The following is a 19600-nucleotide window of genomic DNA, read 5'->3' as shown; positions in this document are numbered from 1 at the left end:
TTGGCTTACTTAATTATTTATATAATTATATTAAGTTCCCTTGAACCATAGGGAGCAAGTTTTCTATTAGGCAATTTTTTCCTCTGTTGTGTATGCATAGTTTATACTGGTTTACAAATCTCATCGAAATGAAATTATTTTAAGTTATTCAAGTTATTGTATACACTTGCTGTTTGATCTTTACATCTCTATTTTTGTTGAGATGTTGGTATTCTATAGTAATAAAGGAGAGAAATTCTATAGTAATAAAGGAGAGAAAGTCTGACATGTTTCCACCTTAGCTGCAAGAATGTAAAAGCAAGATTAAAGTAACATCTTCACCTACTTGATAGGCAAATCAATTCAAATTTATGTAATAACTTGTAGTACCACCTTCAGTCATTAGGAGGCAGCCCTCCATAATGACTGTAGACAGCAATTTTCAAGACAAATTCGCCTATTAATCAGGCAAAAAAAATAAAACACCACGGTAAGAGTGCTATAAGTGGAAGATAAGAAATAGGGTGGAAAAGGCTTTATCTAGAACAGCTAAGATTCTAGAATAAAAAATTGCAAAGCAAGAGGCAAACAAAGCAGATAATACACAGAACAAATCCAGCTAAGATAACAACCTGGAAGCTAACAGACATGCAGCGCCAAGTATTAAGACATATTAAGAAAATGCTGTATTCTTCTATAATGTGGTCTGTTAATTACAAGTAACTCAATGTCACCTTTTTACACACATTACCAGCAATGAGATGTGCGTGGGGAGGGGCTGTGAGAGTGGAGAGGGATTCCAAGCAGAAGTTGCAAAGTCCAACTGCTCCAAGCCAATGGCACTCCCAGTGATAAGAGGTAAGAAGTGCAACAGATGAAGAGGATAAGTGAGGGATGCTATACTGTCAGAATGAGGGATTGGTGGATAATAAGGGAGAAGGAACTGTGGTGGAGTGGTCATAAGGGACTTCCATTTGATATGAAACTCAACACTTTAGTTGGTTTATAAAAGAGGGTATATGTATGTCCACCCTCAGCATAGCTTCAAATTGTGAAATCTAGACAAGACTTGACATCTATAATGAAGTAACTTTAGTGTGTTATTCTTTGAGGATTTCAGAAGTTACACACATGTCCATGATAGCCATGCATAAATATGTGAAAGGATGTCAAAAGGAAGAGGGAGCAGGCTTGTTTTCTGCTGCCTTGGAGACTGGGACTCAGAGCAGTGGGTTCAAACCTGAACATTAGGAAGAACTTCAACAGTGGAACGACTCAAGAGTGTAGTGGAAACGCCTTTTTGAAAGCTTTTAAACCATTGGTTCCCAACCTGTGGTTCCCAGAAATCCTGGTAAACTGGCTGGGATTTCTGGAAGTTGTAGGCCAAAACACCTGGGGACCACAGGTTGAGAAGCACTGTTTTAAACAGAGACTGGATGGCCATCTGTTGGGGTGCTTTGATTGTGCTTTTCCTGCATAGCATGAGGTTGGACTGAATGGCCCACGTGGTCTCTTCCAACTCTCTGCTTCTATGTGGTTTCATTCATTGGGATCACATATGATGCATTGGTCCTACTTACCCCACTCCTGTGCAATCTGTGGGGCTCAGCATTTTCAGCTCTTGCATTTTAGTCTGGACTGATATTGAAAGACATAATCTCACAGCTGTTTGCCGGACAAATAGCTGTTTCTATTTCTAATTTAAGAAACTGAATCAAGATAAAAGCTTTCAGTTACATCATATAGAATCCTCCTTCATCAAATGTTCCTACCCAGTTTCAATTTTATATTAAACAATTGTTTTACCCTCAATTGCATCTAGTGAGCCATACCTGTCTGATGATCCTTACCTTGCCCATTTATGAAAAGCCAATAATGTTGAGTAGATATGGAAAAATGCATAGCATCGTGGAGCATCTAAATGATTTTGCCCATTTTGATGGCAGTCTATGTTATTAATTAGATCATCAGATTTTGTGAATTAACACAGGAGAGAAAGTAATTAATGCTCCTATGCTCTAAAATTCCCTTCCTGGAGATTTTAGACTGATACCTTTTTTACTGTTCTTCTGTAAAGAAAGGAAAGCTTCTGAAGACATCATTCAAGAAAATGAGCATTTAAAATATGATAATCTATTTATGGATTGATTTTAGTGATCATATTTTAACTGGCTTTTATTATATTTCTAATTTAGTTATATATTTAATTTTTTATATACAGGCAGTCCCTGAGTTACAAACATCTGACTTACAAATGACTCATAGTTAAGACTGGGGGTGAGACAATAGGAAGGGAGATAACTATATCCTCAGAAGGGAAATTCACTCCTGAAAAAATTATCATGGGGAAAAGGTGTCTCCAATTAAGCTTGTTTCCACAAGAAGCCAATGTTTTCAAAATCCAGTTATCACAGTGAGGTGAAATCTTCTGAACAGGGGCACAGACAGCAAAGCAAACACCACAGGGATGTTAATTCTTCCCTGTGCTATCCAAAGATAAACACATACACACACATATGGCTGGCATTACACTTAAAAATATACCTTTATTTGTTGCACCCTTTTAAACTACCTTAAGTTGTAAACTAGGGAAAAGTTGGGATATAAACAACATAGCAACAATAACAACAAAAATGTCTTCCAGCTATAAAATGCAAACTATATTGCAAGTAATAATTTGTAGAAACTCTTCAGAACTAGGGTTCCTTTATGAGTTCCCTACTGTCTGTTTTGCAAAAGTTCAAGAATATGAGTGTTGTGCTATGTGTATATGTAATATTTTGCCCATAAATTTTCTCTCTGCTTAGAATTTACATTCTTGAACTTTTTCATAAAAGATGAGAAAGATAGAGAATCACTCGACAGAATCACAATAAAGGTAATTATGGTTCTGTCAGCATTTCCATCGTGAACTCCATTTAGCATTGAGGGCTTAACATTTCCATCATTTCCAAAAATGTCAGTCTGAAAGCTGGCACTCAGACTAGCAGCCTGGATGCAAATTTGTTTACACAAAATATTTAAATCTGTTCAGCTGCCGAACAGCCAGAAACTTTAAACTTCTAGAGATCCCCCCCTTTCCATGGGTTTCTGCCAAATTCTCCATAAAGGTACAACCATCTGGAAATGCTTAATAACAAAAACTGATCTCATTTGTCATCCTAAACCACCTTCACATACACAACTCGTTGTGAAACAAGTAGTCTGGGTTTATGAGAACAAACAAAATATTTTGAAACTGCACAAAGCTCCTACTTCTCTGCTCACATCCCTTTTGTTACTGAAATACCAAATAACCAGGCCTGTAGTGAGGGGGTGGTTTTAGGGGTTCAACCCCCCCCCCGAAATGTTTCAGATTTTTTTTTAAAAAAAACCTGGTTTATTCATGAATTTTAACTGGTTAACCAAATTCCCATGCTAAGTCTATGAGACGCAAAAAATTAAGAGTCCCTCCAGAACTGTAAGCACTATCTCAAGCAAATATTGACAATTTATTCACACTGTCATTACTTGCAGCAATAGCTGATGTAGTGAAGCAACCAAGTTGAGGTGTGTGTGTTGAATGCTCTCATTAAGGAGGCCAGACTTGGTGGAGGTGGTTGACAGGGGCGGAGCTGCAGGCTATGGAAGGTTGCTCTGCCCCTTGCTGTACTCTTTGCTTCAGCGTGAGCTAGGAGGCAGGTTTCAACCCCACCCCCCCCACCCCAAATTTTCAACCCTCCCCAAAATTTTCAAACCCCCCCCCCCCAAAAAAAATTGTCAACCCTCCCCGAAATTTTTTTTTGGCTACGGCCCTGCAAATAACACAATGTCTTTCACCAGTTGTGGAATACAAAATGCCATATTTAGGTATTAAAATATGCAATCATAATATTGGGTGATATTATGATTACATATTTGAATCAGTCTTAGTGTAGAACTTTACTTCTAACATGTGTGGCAATGGGAAAGAAGAGTGTGGAGTGGACTACTCTTGGAACCAACATGAGCAAAAAGAATGGAGTCGTGCTGGATGTCTTTAGTGCACTGAACATATACAACCTTGTTTATGTTGAATTTTAAACAGCAATGTGTTTCAATGGTACTTATATTTGAAACCTCCAGAGAATATCAGGGATCTTCATATAGGGCTAGGAATGAATGCTGCCTGAAATCCTGAGAACTGCTTCTAAGAGGAAAGAATATCAAAAATAGACCAATCAATATTCTGATTCATAATAAGGTGCTTCCCATGTTGAGATGCCACTTGCATGGTACTGCTATCTTTATGAAATCTCAGCAGAACTCTTCTGTTGATACTGAGAAATGTCAAGTACTGACTATGATTAAATAAGCTTATGACCCCAAGGGAGAAGTATTGGTAAAAAAGAAAACATAGAAGGCTATGGGAAAACAGAATGGCTCTCAATTGGCAAAGGAGTTGAAGGAGCTGCATTTTCAGATATCATTTATGTTATAAATGATCTGTTAATTTGTAATTTATATGCAGAACATAGCATACAGAATTATTTTCAGAAGGAAGAAAGCATGAAAATTTGAGTAAGGAACATTACCAGTTTAAGTTATGCAGATAGAATCATATAACTAGCAGAAAATAACAAAGGGTTGTAATGACTGTTGAAGAAAGTCGAGGAAGAAAGTGAATATATGTATATATTAAATATGGTATTAGCAACAATAATGGCTAATGCTTATTTACACAACTTTAGAGTGGATCATGAAGATATCAACATTTTCTATGCCTCAGTTCAGTCATAAATTATAATTTGAGACTGTAGTCAAGAATTCAGAAGACTAGGACTCAAAAGGGCAGCTATGAAAGGACTTAAAGATATGTTATTAAATACCAAAGTAAGATCATCTGTGGCATGGCATTTCTGATATCTGTGTCTAGTTATAACTGAACAGTGAAGAAGATGACAGCTATAGAATCATTTAAATGTGGTACTGAAGGAAGATTTTAAGAATACCAAAGATTGCTAAAAAGACAAATAAATGAGTCAGAGACAAATCAAATCTCACAATAGGCAAAATGATTTAACTGAGCTATTGTACTTTGGCAAATCTTAAAATGACATTACTCATTATAAAACACAATGCTTGGGAAAATGGGAGGCAATATGAAAAGAAGACTATAGATTCATCTACACTGTAGAATTAATACAGTTTGAGACTATCTTTAACTATCATAGTTCATGCTATGGAATTCTGGGAGTTTATTTTGGTGAGACACTGGCACCCTTTGGCAGAGAAGGATAAAGGTTTAGTAAGACTGTAAGTCCCATAATCCCATAGCACTGAGTCACAGAAATTAAAGTGGTGTCAAACTGTATCAATACTACAGTTAGATGCACCCTATGTTACAAATTGACATGCCCAATTAAAGGTGAAAGGGAGAAACATAGCAAGAGGGAGGATCACTGAGCCAACCCTTGTTGGGATCGCCTTCCATCTGGAAAGCGATGTCCTCACTTCAAAAGAACATGTGGATCAAGAACACGTCTCTCCAATCATCTACAGACCCACCACCAAGACCCTACACTTGGAAGGCAATCATACTTAGCCATCAGTGATAGCCTATGATGACAATATGACTCAATTAAGGATGCCACAAACCTGAGTCTGCAAGTCCTATGCAGGGCTGATAATAAGAGGGTGTCTTATTCATACATTTGCCGTATGTTGACAACAGTTAAAGACAAAAAGCTATTTTACAGAATTCCCTCTCATAACACCAGGTCTAGCTCTATTCATTGATACACTTCTCCATTCAGTCTATGAGAACTTTAAAAATGCTCCAAAATGGTAACAAACATTTCAATTAAAATTTCATCACCATCATGCATAAAGGTATAACATGTGCCAGAGAATCTCTTTGAAATATAGGAGTTTGGTGGAAGACAGCTTGATTTGAAAATGGTGCTAACTTTGTAATGCAGAGTTCTTCACTGATTCTTATTTATTTATTTATTTATTTACTTTATTTGTATACCGCTCTTCTCAGCCCTTAGGCGACTCAGAGCGGTTTACAACAGTTTAGATATACAGAATACAAAATCATTACGCATTTAAAAACAAGTATGGTTCGGGGGGGAGGGGTCCCCTGGCCTCCCCTCTCTTCGCTCTGGCCCAGAGCGGCAGTTGGTGCTGCGGGGAGGGGTCCCCAACGGATGGCAAATGCAGGGGACATCCATACACATTCAAGTTGTTTATCCATTTCTGACATTGCTTATATCTTATTCATAATGGGCTTGCTAATGCCAGTGATTATATTTGAAATCTCCCCCCCCCCCCGTCCCCCACACTACCTCCCAAAATGCTCATTTCTTTCCTGCCCTTCCTTCTTCAAGATTATGGGAGATATGTGAAGGATCATCTCATACTAGCCTTAGAACAACCTTGAAGTAAATTAGGTGGAGAAATATTAATTTGCTGTGGCCACCCAAGAAGTTTCAAGGATGAAATGAAATGAAAAGAGATCAGCTCAGACTTTCAGTAGTCAATCTCACACACGTTCTTCAGCAGAAAGTGATAATTTTGCTCAGCTCGAGATACTGTGATAAGAATAAGCATAACAGCTGCTTCTTCATTTTCTCTTTTTTTTCTTTTTTTAGCCTTTCCCATTGATATGATTAAACAATTCCCATTTTAGGGCTCTCTAAGCTGGTATGAAAAAGAAATATATTCCATTAATGTAATTAAGCGTGGGAGCATTTTTAAATCCAAGGCTTAAAGGAGATCCATGTTACAGCACCTCCATTAGTTTCTACAAAATACTTTACTGAGCATAACTAAGATTTTAATCAAAAATGTTGAAAACAGGTTGAAACCTGGCGGTAATTCAACTAATGTCCTGCCAGGAAATTTTTTTAAATGAAGGCTCTCTATGGCCCAGCAAACATTAAATAAAAGATTAATTATTCTGTTACTATTCCATTAAACTTAGCGAGCTCCCCTTCACATGTTCAGGTGCATGATAAAGGAATGCGCTCTAATTGCCCGCTATGTGCACAATTCACCAAATACCAGGTGGAAGCCATATATTATTGAAGTCAACAGTAAACAGAAACAACATTTGAGTTTAATGGCTCCTGCTTACTCACTGCTACTCTGTAACCTCCATGCTTTTAAATATAGGTTGTATCTTAGCGACTAGCTGATGTCTCAGCACAGGACTATTTGTTGAGCTGGCTCTAGAAATATATTTTTCTGAAATGATTTATTTACCAACATGGAGGTCCAACAATCTTTCATGGGGTTGTGTGGGTAGGACTTTTAAAAAAAACCCCTGAAAATGACTTATGACAAATCACTTTTATATCTTCAGAGAGGAAAATGCTACCTGTATTTTTATTGCCCCAAAGATTTATAGATCGCAGTCTGTTAGAAGAGGTTTGAACACAGTAATGACCTCTTAGAACAATGCATTTATAATGGACTAGTTGTCATTACTTTTGTGTAGATAACAAAATGAAAAGAAAGTATTTCTCAAGGAAAAACTCTGTCTTCAACAAAACCTACTTTTCCACAAGTAAACTGTTTTGTTTTAGCACTTCCTACACAATTAACAGCCTGGAAAACTTGTACATTACCTTAAAGGTTTATGCTAAAGAGGTCAGATCAAGATATATAACGAGTGTTATAATTGGCTGTTTTCTGCTTCTTATTTCACTTTGGTCATACACACATGACTATGTGTACACATAACTGTGGTCTGAAAATTATATAACATCAGTGCATCTTAGCAAACAGAATGCAATCCACCAATCTTCATGCTAAAATAAATCTGTTAGTTTCAATTAATCTTTTGTGTCTCCACCATTCTATCTCATTACACTGCAAGAAACTAACAGAGCTATCAGAAAGTTTCAATAATCTCAAGCACAGGTCTCAAGCAATTGAGAAACTGCTGTCCATGGTCCTTAAACAATCCTTAACATGAACAAAAGTAAGAGCTTTGAATCCATGCTGTTTAAAGCAAGTTTCAGTCTCTAAGTAATTACAAATTGTTCTTTATATGTAACCTACATAAAAAGGCAATTCCTCCTACCAGTGTGGTGGAGTGATTTGAGTATTGGATGATGACTTTGGAGACAAGGGTTCAATTCCTCACTTGGCTGTGAAACCACTGGGTGACCTTGTATAAGATACACTCTGTAATCCAAAAGACTCCATGATAGGTTTTGTTAGAGTTGTCATAGGTCAGAAATAATTAGAAGGCACACAACAAAAACAAGAATAATATCAGTCTACCACATACTGCATACTGCCACCATGCTACACTAATGCTATTTCTCCCTTTGATGCCTTATTTGCAATGGCTGACAAAGTAATTGCAACCTACAGGGGCAACACTATGTATGTTCCAATTTAGCTGTATTCTAACTATAACTGATGGGATGGCTTTACAATTACAGAATCCATTTGTAAATATTTTCCTCATCTTTTCCTTTTACAGTTTTTTTAGAATTGCAAGCAAGTTCTGCAACAATCTTCTATCTTAAGTTCTTACAATAGACAGTTGTTGGAATGCATCCAAGATGATCAAAGGTCTCAAAGTCAAGCCTTATAAAGACTGACTAAGAAAGTTGTATATGTTAAGCTTTAAGAAGAGAAAGCAGAGAGGTGACATGATAGCAATTTTTAAATAACTGAAAGGATGTCATGTAAAAGATGAAGCAAGCTTGTTTTCTGCTGCTCCAAGACTAGAACATGAATCAATGGATTTAAATTATAAGAAAAAAAAAAACATTTCACCAAAACATTGGGAAGAATGTTCTTACTGTAAGCACTGTTCAACAGTGAAATAAACTACTTTTGATGGTGATCTTTGAATCTATTCAAACAGAGACTGGAGGACATCTATACCCACATAGACTAGGTGGCCCCTGTGGTACATTCCTTGCTGTTTCTTCAGGTAAATTATGCATTAATCTAAGGTTGCCCTTCCCCTTAGTGTTTCTGTGGGGAAATAAGATAAAAGATGGAAAGAAAGGGATAAATTGCAAGGAAAAGCAAAATGAACAATCTCTATCTTCATCAGAAGAGTGACTGCTGAAGTGTTTATTTGGAGGGATTGGCATCCTTCTATGTGATGAATTCACTCCAGTAAATTAAGAATCTACAGATAGACACATAATGGAATCATAGAATCAAAGAGTTGGAAGAGACCTCATGGGCCATCCAGTCCAACCCCCTGCCAAGAAGCAGGAATATTGCATTCAAATCACCCCTGACAAATGGCCATCCAGCCTCTGTTTAAAAGCTTCCAAAGAAGGAGCCTCCACCACACTCTGGGGCATAGAGTTCCACTGCTGAACAGCTCTCACAGTCAGGAAGTTCTTCCTCATGTTCAGATGGAATCTCCTCTCTTGTAGTTTGAAGCCATTGTTCCGCGTCCTAGTCTCCAGGGAAGCAGAAAACAAGCTTGCTCCCTCCTCCCTGTGGCTTCCTCTCACATATTTATACATGGCTATCATATCTCCTCTCAGCCTTCTCCTCTTCAGGCTAAACATGCCCAGCTCCTTAAGCTGCTCCTCATAGGGCTTGTTCTCCAGACCCTTTATCATTTTAGTCGCTCTCCTCTGGACACATTCCAGCTTGTCAATATCTCTCTTGAATTGTGGTGTCCAGAATTGGACACAATATTCCAGATGTGGTCTAACCAAAACAGAATAGAGGGGTAGCATTACTTCCCTAGATCTAGACACTATGCTCCTATTGATGCAGGCCAAAATCCCATTGGCTTTTTTTGCTGCCACATCACATTGTTGGCTCATGTTTAACTTGTTGTCCACAAGGACTCCAAGATCTTTTTCACACGTACTGCTCTCGAGCCAGGTATCCCCCATTCTGTATCTTTGCATTTCGTTTTTCCTGCCAAAGTAGAGTATCTTGCATTTGTCACTGTTGAACTTCATTTTGTTAGTTTTGGCCCATCTCTCTAATCTGTCAAGATCGTTTTGAATCCTGCTCCTGTCCTCTGGAGTATTGGCTCTCCCTCCCAATTTGGTGTCGTCTGCAAACTTGATGATCCTGCCTTCTAACCCTTCATCTAAGTCATTAATAAAGATGTTGAACAGGACCAGGCCCAGGATGGAACCCTGCGGCACTCCACTCGTCACTTCTTTCCAGGATGAAGAGGAACCATTGGTGAGCACCCTCTGGGTTCGTCCATTTAACCAATACTATATCAATACCTAACTATGTGAACAGCTATTCACTCTGTACCTATAGCTACTAATTATGATGCATTTCATTTTTTCAGTCTGTGTTCCTGAACAGCTATTCAGCAGCTGGGGTGCACGTGCAGTTATCAAACTTAAAATTAAAAGAAAGCAACCAATTTAGGAAGTGTGCCCTCACACTAATCTTGTAGATGGTACAACCAATGGATCTTTCAAATCCAATTACAACACTAAGTATTGGCATAAGTCACTTGAAATCAAAGAATAATAAAATTCTACCAATGGAAGAGGCCACAGGATAGCTAGTCCCAAATCTCTCCCATGCAGGAATGCAGAATGCACAACAATCATGATCCAGAAAGATGCCCACCCAACCATTGTTTGAATAGCTTCAAAGATGAAGAGTCTAGCACCCTCTAAAGTAAACCATTCCATAAAGTTCTTATAATAAAAAATCTTTTGAATATTTATGCAGATAATCCTTTCTTATGATCTGAATCCATGGGTTCATGCTCAAGTTTCTAAAGCAGCAAGCTGGTTCCATCTTTCACATGTCATCTGTCCAGGCATTTGTTGTCTCTCAGTGGTCTCCTCATGCAAATTAAAATACAGCCGGGGTCCCAAGTCTTTCCACAGAATGCTTCATTTCCATATCTTTGACCATTCAGGTCACCCTTTTCACATATGTCCCAATTTTGTTGGCATCCTTCTTGAACTGTTGTGCCCTGAACTGGACACAATAATCCTTTGTACTCCTCTGGTGGCTTATCCCATTTCTTAAGCATGTTTCTTCTAATTATCAGTTCATCTGAAAATTCTTTGTACATCCACCCTGGTTCCTTTAGACTATACTCAGTTTTCTTCTTCTGACTGTACCATTAAAATTTCACCTTAGAAAACTCCCATACAACATGAACTCCTTTCACCTTGAAGATTTCTGGCCATGAGATAGTATTCATTAAGCTTACTAAAAGCAGCTTTCTTGGAAGTCCAAGATGAGTCTCGTGCTATGTTTGGCTTTGTTTTTGCTCTGTATAACAAATACCAAATGGTATGGTCATTTCCACTCAAGGATCACATTATTTTCACCCCACTGAGTCATCTCTGTCAGCTGGGATCAAATTGAAATAGTTCATCCATTTGTTGATTGCTTCACCTTTTGCACAATGAAATGTTGTAAAATTACTGAGGAATTTCTTAGATCTTACATACTTTATTATGACGCTATGTTGTACTCATTAAACTGTGCCTTAGAAATGAACGATGCTCCAGGACAGATCCTACCATAATTTCTCTGGAATTCATCCTATTTACTGAATTGTGATGAAAATAATTTTCCTTACTTTATGTAAAATGTACCATCACAACAACACTGACAATTCATATGAGGTATAATATCCAATATTCCCGAACTGTGACTATTTTAGAAAAAAGAGTTTGAAAGAAAGTGGTTATTATTATATTTACTATTTATACCCTGCTTTATCTCTCCTGGAGGAAACTCAAAGCATCTTGACATAAAAACATTAGCGTAGGATTCAAAATATACAAATATTCAAACACTGAAACAGAATTAAATATAAACAGTATTAAAAATTCACAGTTAAAATCCAAAAGTTGAAAACATTCCTACTGTGATTAACATTCCTACTGTGTAGGAAGACATATCAAGCAGAAATCTATCTATATGCAGTCTATTAACAGCTTTTCTTTCAGTCCCAACACAATTTTTAAAGAGCAGTGTTGACCTCCTTCAATCTGAGATTTCTCTCCACCCTATCCACTTCACTCTCATATTGTGTATTCTACTTATTCATCCATCTTTCTTTACATAATAAAGGGTAGACAATGGAGACTTATAAATATTGCTTTAGTTTAATCCACTCAACACCTTCACCTAGTGAGCTATAGGAAGATGTATGTAGAAATATAAACAACTCTTCAGTGCAACTGTATTTCTGGGTAATATTTGGAAACCATATATGATCTCTGTGGACAAGAGATACTCTGGAAGGGCAGGTTAGCTAATCCACTGAATGCATCAACCTTCTCCTGAAAGAGAATTTTTCATTTGTTGGCATCTTTTTGAAGTTCATTCTCCCCTTCTCTACTTTGCCATTACTTGTACTGTCCTCCTCCCTTCCTTACCATTTCTGACATATCTAATATTCTTTTTAATCCTCCTGCACCCACACTGATTGACATTTTTGGGTAACAGCCTTCTCACTGTCGTGCCATGAAATCAGAGTTGAAGCAATGTAGTCTTGAAGGCACTGAAATGGAATATAAAATATGCATACAAATATGTCTATATTGCTGAGTATTGATGTCTCTCCTCCCACACACTCATGCTAGAAATTTTCCTAATATCCTTCTACATAATGTGATAAGGCTCAAAGCTGAGGCCAACCAGCAAGGCCAATCATAAAAACAGGCTTCATCACTGTTATCGATTCACACTTGTTAAATTCATAGTCTTAAGTACCATTCAATGGAGCTCCAAGTCATTATCATGAAACTGATGGAGTTGATGGCAGGACTGAGATAATTCACAGACCTGCTCCACCGCAACAGTCAAATAATTTGAAAGGAATACAATTAACAAGGATTTAAAAACTTCAGTTCTCAAACATCCTCTTCAATAGCAAATACAAAGAGTTTGGGAAACAACAGAAAAATGTGGGAGTCAAATTAGGGAAAATATTCATAAACTTCAAATCTAGATTTTTTTTAAAAAAAAACACACAAACAAACCATGGTAATGAATAAAAGAAGCAACCTAAGCCAAAATATGCATTCATTTGATTATGTTTACATCCCTAGGCTGAGAAGAACAACAAAAATGTGTTTGTCTTTGACATTCAACACTTAAAACTGAGAAAGTTCAACTTGAATATTCATTTTTCTAGCTTTCAGATAACTAATTGGTTTGGGAATGTTCATAATTAAACAAGAATAGGATTCCTTAGCTGCAATAAAGGCCCAGGTCTTTGTTAGACTGTAACTTCTGCACAGTAAGGAATTCCACATACTAGGGATATCTATGGGTGATGTGGGACTGCCTTTTTTCCAACGACTCTTACAGTTGAAAAACAAATAAACATCTCCCAGAGCCCCCTTTCCTTCTTTCCTTCTATGTCTTTCTATCTCTTTCCTGCTTGCCACTATCTCCAGCCTTTGCTAGGCCAAGCTCAACTTGTCTTTGCCTTGTATTCTTGAGGCAAAGACAAGATTCCTGAGACTGTAGTAACCTGTTTCCCCTCAGGTATTAACAAGATCATGGCAGCCCCTCCAGTTTAGGGCTTAAGAATGCGGGTGAGTTCAGTTTACAATTCCCAGCCACTCACAACTGATTTTGGGCAGCCATTGTACACTTCCCAGAAGAATATTGGTGTTGAGCCATCTCCAGGCTGCCTTGTTAACACTAATACTATTTGGCACCCATATCGCTCAGATCTCAAGTGGACCCTCTTTCTGTGCTTCAGTCCTGTTAAACAGAGATGGCAGGAGCTGAACCTTTATGTAAATTCTGCGGGTGCTCCAACACTAAGCTATGAAAACTCTGAGCTGAGTCAGACTCTGCAAAGTAGCCTGCAAGGCAAAGGGGAAGCTTCTTAATCAAACATGGGCCTTTTCATGTCATCTCTTCTCCGCAAGCTTTAAAAATCCAGCTTCTTTTTTGCTGTATTATTAAAATGCATGAAGTGCTATAACTGGATATTTTCTTGACATAATAAGAACATAAATCTAATTTGTAAAAGATCTTTTTTCCCAGAATCATGAAGGCTATAAAGCAAACACTAGAAATATAGGCAATGCTGAAGTGAACGAACCACATGTTCTAATAATCATGTTTAACCAACACTTTTATGGGTACACCAGCAATCCTAGTAAATGCAAGCTGATTTCCTAGGTACATTTTAGAAGGCAACAAAAGGGAACATGTTGATTTTCAAAATGACAACTGGAAGAGAATCCAATAACTTTCAGGAAGAACATATTGGACGACATCAAAAAGGTCACAAGATGCATATACAACACAATTACTGTAATCAGAGAATCTTATAGTTCTAGAGTTGATTGGAGTCTGGGATGTTATCCACACTAAATCCCTACCTCATGTTGGAATATTGCAACTACTATGGCATCCCAAAAAAGCAATCTTGAACTTTTTCTTTTAAAAACTGAGAGAAGATGAGTCTACCACAATGGTTCTCAACCTGTGGGTCCCCAGATGTTTTGGCCTTCAACTCCCAGAAATCCTAACAGCTGGTAAACTGGCTGGGATTTCTGGAAAGTGTAGGCCAAAACACCTGGGGACCCACAGGTTGAGAACCACTGGTCGACTGTATGCCAATTGATTTGCTTCCACAATCAACTAGATGTTGAACAGTTAGGACATTTCTCTTCGTGTTTAGAAACTAAAACTTAAATCTGCTTCCTTGAAATACCATCACCCAAATCTAGAGTGATCTGTGCCCCATGGCTATCTTCCCCTTCTGTGCCTGGTTGGTTAGACACAACAATGTATTTCAGCATATCTGAAGTGTTGTGATGTCATTTCCGGCTGCCATTTTGGTCATTTTTTTTCTTTTCTTTTCTTCTTTTTGTCTGGTTTGGGAGCCCCAGAAGTTATGGGGCTACTCAGGAAGAAATGGGAGATCTGGAACCACTTAGGAACAAAAAAATCACCCCATAATCAGCAGACTCTAAAAATAAATATTTGAAAACTTTGCATAGGTTTTGGGATGTCCCATAGGCTGCACCAAGAAGTCTAGGGGCTATATAGGACCTACAAAACAAACTCTGCTTACCCATGTTTTAGAACAACAGAAAACAACTCTATTGTAGATCTAGAATGACAACTATTAAAATACTGGTTTATAATACTGAATTGTTTCAATAATAATTTCTGTGTAAATTCAGGGGCTAGAAATTTCTAATCTAGAGTTTTAAGCACCTACATTAAATTTGCAATTCCCATGAATTGTTGGTAGGGGAACCCATATCAATTTATAGTATAGGCTCAGAAAGACTAAGAATGCTAAGACACCAACCCACTGTCTTCAAACAAGACCACTCTACCCTTGACAGATGAAGTGCATCTACCATTATCTCTATCTCTGTGTCTGTTGAGAGCTGAAGTCAAACATCTGAAAGGCCACACATTCCCCCTACTCAATCTTCTGTTGGCAACAGTGATCAGAAAGTTTTCTTTAAATCATGTTAAGCCTGCTATTTAACGTGCCCCTTTCACTATTTAACCAATCAGTCTTCCTTTCTACAAATGCCACCACCACAAATTTGACAAAAAGCTTTCTTGGGCAACATACCTATGCCAATCTGACATGTGACTTTCTCCTAGCCAATCATCTGTGAGCCCATGATTCATATGTTGCCTATAATGCTGATCCAATTAATGCTGCAATCCTATTCATACTTATTAGGAAATGAATACCAGTGAACTCAATTGGACCTGAGGGTGCATGTTTAGGATTCTCTTGCATAAGTTTTAAACTGTTGTGGTAGTAGCAGTTGCTGCTACTGCTACTAGTAGTACTAGCAGTTGTATGCATATGTGTTCAACTGCTGACTAATAGCGACACCATGAATTTCACAAGGTTTTCTTGGGCAAGGAATACTCAAGTGATGGGTTTCCAGGTCTTTTCTCTGAAATACAGCCTACAACCCCTGATTTGCACTAGCAGTCTCCCATTTATGTTCCAACCAGTGCTGACCCCATCAAACTTCCATATCAAACATGGTTTGATGTCTTTAGGGTATTTAAGTTATAGTAGTATCAGCAGAAAATGTGAATACTTATAGGAACAGCTCATTGCTTGTGTCCTTCACTGGTGTTAGGATGGATCTATACTTCCATATAACTCTGTTTGAGAATGTGGATTAACTGCATAGAACTGGATAATATGAGTCTACACTGCCATGTAATCCAGTTCAGTTAATCCATATTCAGTTAATCTTTATTATATAGCAGTGTAGATCCAGCCTTAGTATCTCCTCCCTCACTCCCACCACATTTCTTCCAATTTCTTTTGAAATATTATAGGAACCATCTCCAAGTCCCCCATTTCCTATTGGCAACAAGTAATATTTCCTTTCCTCTTTGGTTCTCTTTATTTCCAGAGCTATTTCCCCAAGTCTTCTTTCTGCCGCCATAGTATTATGTATGTCTCCACCTGGACAGTCCACTTGTTTGAGTGTATTGTTGGATTTCTTAAAAGCTACAATTTAATGTGTGAGGGGAACTCGGTGCTTTAGGTAGACTGATTGTGTTTGGGGCAGCACTGAGTGACATGGAAGTTCTGCCTGTGCTATCTAATTCATGATGGCTTCTGCCCATATCAGTCAACCATCGCTTGATGTTACAATCACCAGATGTTGACCACCCATACGTAAGACAACAATATTTTATCTGTAGCACTTTCTTCTATTTTTCCATCTCCCCTTTTGCTTCAACAGGTGTTTGGAAACCACTCTTCCAACCCGTCACTCTCTCCTGTCATAGCAGCTGTGTATGTGTCTTAAAGAGACGGTAAATTCACTGGTGCCTTGAATGACTGTAAAAGACTGCCTCCACTTGACCCTTAGTTATGAAGACAGGTTCCTTCCATTCTCCTCATTGCTACTTCACTGGTCCAATTTCATCCTTTTTAATCAGAATATATTTTCTGAAGGCACCGTATTTATGTATATTTCCCCAGACCCGCACACCCAGAAAGACCACATAGCTCTGTCTTATGTTAGCTAAGCAAGGAAATCATCCACAAGGAATTGGAAAGGAGATGGAAAGAGACTCAAGGATGTTGATTAATGAGTTCTGTCCTATTTTTTAAAAGCTGCCTTGCACACCTCCATGTGCACACATACATGAGTGTGGCTGAGGATAAACGGTCCCTGGATCTCTTCGCTGAATCATTTCCCTGAAAAAATTGGGCAAAGGATGACAGGGAGGCAGATTGCGTCAACAGCTACAAAGCCAGACAAGCTTTCTGTAATTAGAAGGTACATTAAAATTCCAGGCATGTCCCCTCCACTTGGGCTAAAAGATGGGGGGGGGGGGGGTGTTGAGGTAAATCCTCCCCCCTTTTTTCCCTGCCAGTATCATCAGCCCTAGGCAACCCTGAATGATCCTGGTCCTTCCCCCCTCCCACCATGCAAAGCAACCAGCTGCAAAGCAAGACAATCAAGTGTTTCATAAAAAAGACTCAGCTCCATTGCAAGGGGGGGGAGAGCAGTAAGAAGAGGAAAAAGCAAGCTCCCTTTCAGAAGAAAAATGCCAAACAGTCCAGTGGGAATGGAGGACTCCAAACTCAGAATTCTTCAAACTCCCAGAAGCCTCGTCTCTCTCCTTCCTTCATCAGTTTCTTTTGGGGGGGGGGCAAGGAAAGAGGAGGAGAGGGGGCAAGGAGAGAGGAGGGGAGGGGGCAGGAAAGACAGAACCCCCTTTTAATTGCCAGGGATCCTCAAGAATATATAGGCACTCTGATTATACGAGGATTCCCTCAAGTAGAAAGTAGACCTTCATCAAGGAATCCATTCATTTCAATCCAATGTATGGAATGCCAATCCATCCGCCCTCCTCGCACCTGACCAACCATCCATCTATCCTTTCCAAAAGCTGCCTTAAGGATCCTCTGGCAGCCCCCCTCCCCAATTCATTAAGTCAGGAAAGGAAGGGGAAGATCTTTGCTCTCTCGGTGACAGCTCATACCATCTGAGAGGCTTAAAAAAAGATAAATGGGGGAAAGAATACCAACTGCGTCCTTCAAATCCCACAATTGTGCCTGGCTCAAGTGCTTCTCTTCCCACTCCACCGCTCCATAACTTAGGAAGGGAATATTTATTGCTATTCCATTTTTTTTTCTCTTCCAAGAGAAAGAGAGGGAGGGAAAGTCCTTCGGTGCAAATAGCGACACATTTGCGGTGTGTGTGTATGTGTGTGTGTTGCAAGCAGAGCTCGGTCTCCCTGTCTAGAAGGGGGAATCAGGGGAGATAAATGCCCCCCAAAGAGCCTCAAGCCATTCCTTGCACCCTGTAGAGCCTTGCGCCCCAAAGATCACAACCACTGGGTGGAAAAAGAAATTGCAAAAAAGGTGGAAGGGAAGGTGAGAGAGGCAGAGGCATCCTCCAGCGGCAATGGTCTCGGAATATCCTCCGTGGAGGAGACTGTGGGACCCAACTCACGTCTCGGGTTGGAGCTGCTGCAAGAATATTTATGGGGCGCCCGTTTTCACTCAACTGCATTGAACGCCAGGCTTGGCAAGCAAATTGCATTTCCTATCGCAGGCGAGGGAGCTGGGAATTTAAACACATCACACACACACACACACACATCCTTCTTTCCCCTTTCCCTTTTCTTTCTCCTTGGTTTCAGAAAGCAACCACAGTCTAGATCTCCCCAAAACCAAGAGTTTTATTTCCGAGGATTCAAAGGAAGGGGGAAGGAAACCTTGAGGAAGGACAAAAGCTCCCACTCCCATCCATACACATTACACACCCCCCTCCCTTGGGGTAAAACATCCCCTGTCTCTGTTTTTCTCCTTTCCCTCCTCCCTTTTCGGGGCGGTGATGGGGCGAAAAGGGGGGGCCAAGGGATAGGACGCAAGACCCCCCCCCCCCTTCCTTTTTTCCCTCCTTCTCCCCAATTGGCCCCCCTCCCTCTCCTCTCTCCCCTCCCCTCTTGCGCCCTTACCTTTCACGCAGGACAGCATCCAGAAAAAGACGAGGTTCCCCAAGGTAAATCCACTCGGCATGCCCATGATCTTGCCCAAGATGAGACCCAAGAAGTCCGGGCAATGGGGGCGGCGTTGGCGTTGGCGTCTCACACATCCCCTTTGCCCCAGATCGGAGGAGGAAGAGGAAGAAGAAGAAGAGGAAGAGGCGGTGGTGGCGGCTTCCCTGGGCCAGGTGGCTCCTTTGCAGTAGCAGCAGATCCGTTGCATCTTGTGCTGCTGCCTCTCTTTCTCTCTCTCTCTCTCTCCTCGGAGGGAGAGGGAAAAGCAAGCGGGAGAGCGGCCGGGAGTGGAGCGTGCCCCCTCCTCCTCCTCCTCCTCCTCGGCGCCGTTAACGCGCGTCGGGCTCCCTTTTCTGCCTTGCCCAAACCTCCCCCTCCTCTTCCTTTCCTTTCCTCTCCTCCCTCCTGCTTCTTCTTCTTCTTCTCTTCTTCCTCGTCTTCCTTTTCGCCTCCTTCCTATCCTTCCTTCCTTGAGACGGAGAGGACTTGGCGCCGAGCTCTGTATGTGTGTGTGTGTGTGTTTGTGCGATGCGTGGGTTGTGTGTATGTGTGCGCGCGTGAGTGTGTGTGTGTCACAGCTCGGCGTGGAGAGCCTTCCTGGGATCCCACCCCAGCAACCTTGACGCGGAGGAGGAGAAGAAGAAGGAGGAGGAGGAGGAGTACTCCAGCATCGCGCTCC

General features: G+C 39.9%; 1 protein-coding gene across 8 annotated transcripts in view; it reads right to left on the bottom strand.

Moving 5' to 3' along the window:
* CSMD3 (CUB and Sushi multiple domains 3) overlaps positions 1–19199 on the bottom strand; it is a 661396-nt gene extending 642197 nt beyond the window's left edge. For 7 of the 8 annotated variants that reach the window (XM_060775789.2, XM_060775791.2, XM_060775792.2 and 4 more), the window contains exon 1: positions 18880–19198. In XM_060775789.2, coding sequence (XP_060631772.2) covers positions 18880–19129 — 250 coding nt within the window. In that variant the 5' untranslated portion in view covers positions 19130–19198. Of the gene's footprint in view, positions 1–18879 lie in introns of all 8 variants that reach the window. The other variant, XM_060775796.2, reaches the window with a different exon arrangement.
* Positions 19200–19600: the final 401 nt, after the last annotated feature.

Source organism: Anolis sagrei, chromosome 4, assembly GCF_037176765.1.
Source record: "Anolis sagrei isolate rAnoSag1 chromosome 4, rAnoSag1.mat, whole genome shotgun sequence".
In the NCBI taxonomy this organism is placed as follows: Eukaryota; Metazoa; Chordata; class Lepidosauria; order Squamata; family Dactyloidae; genus Anolis; species Anolis sagrei.
This window is presented reverse-complemented; position numbering and strand designations above follow the sequence as displayed.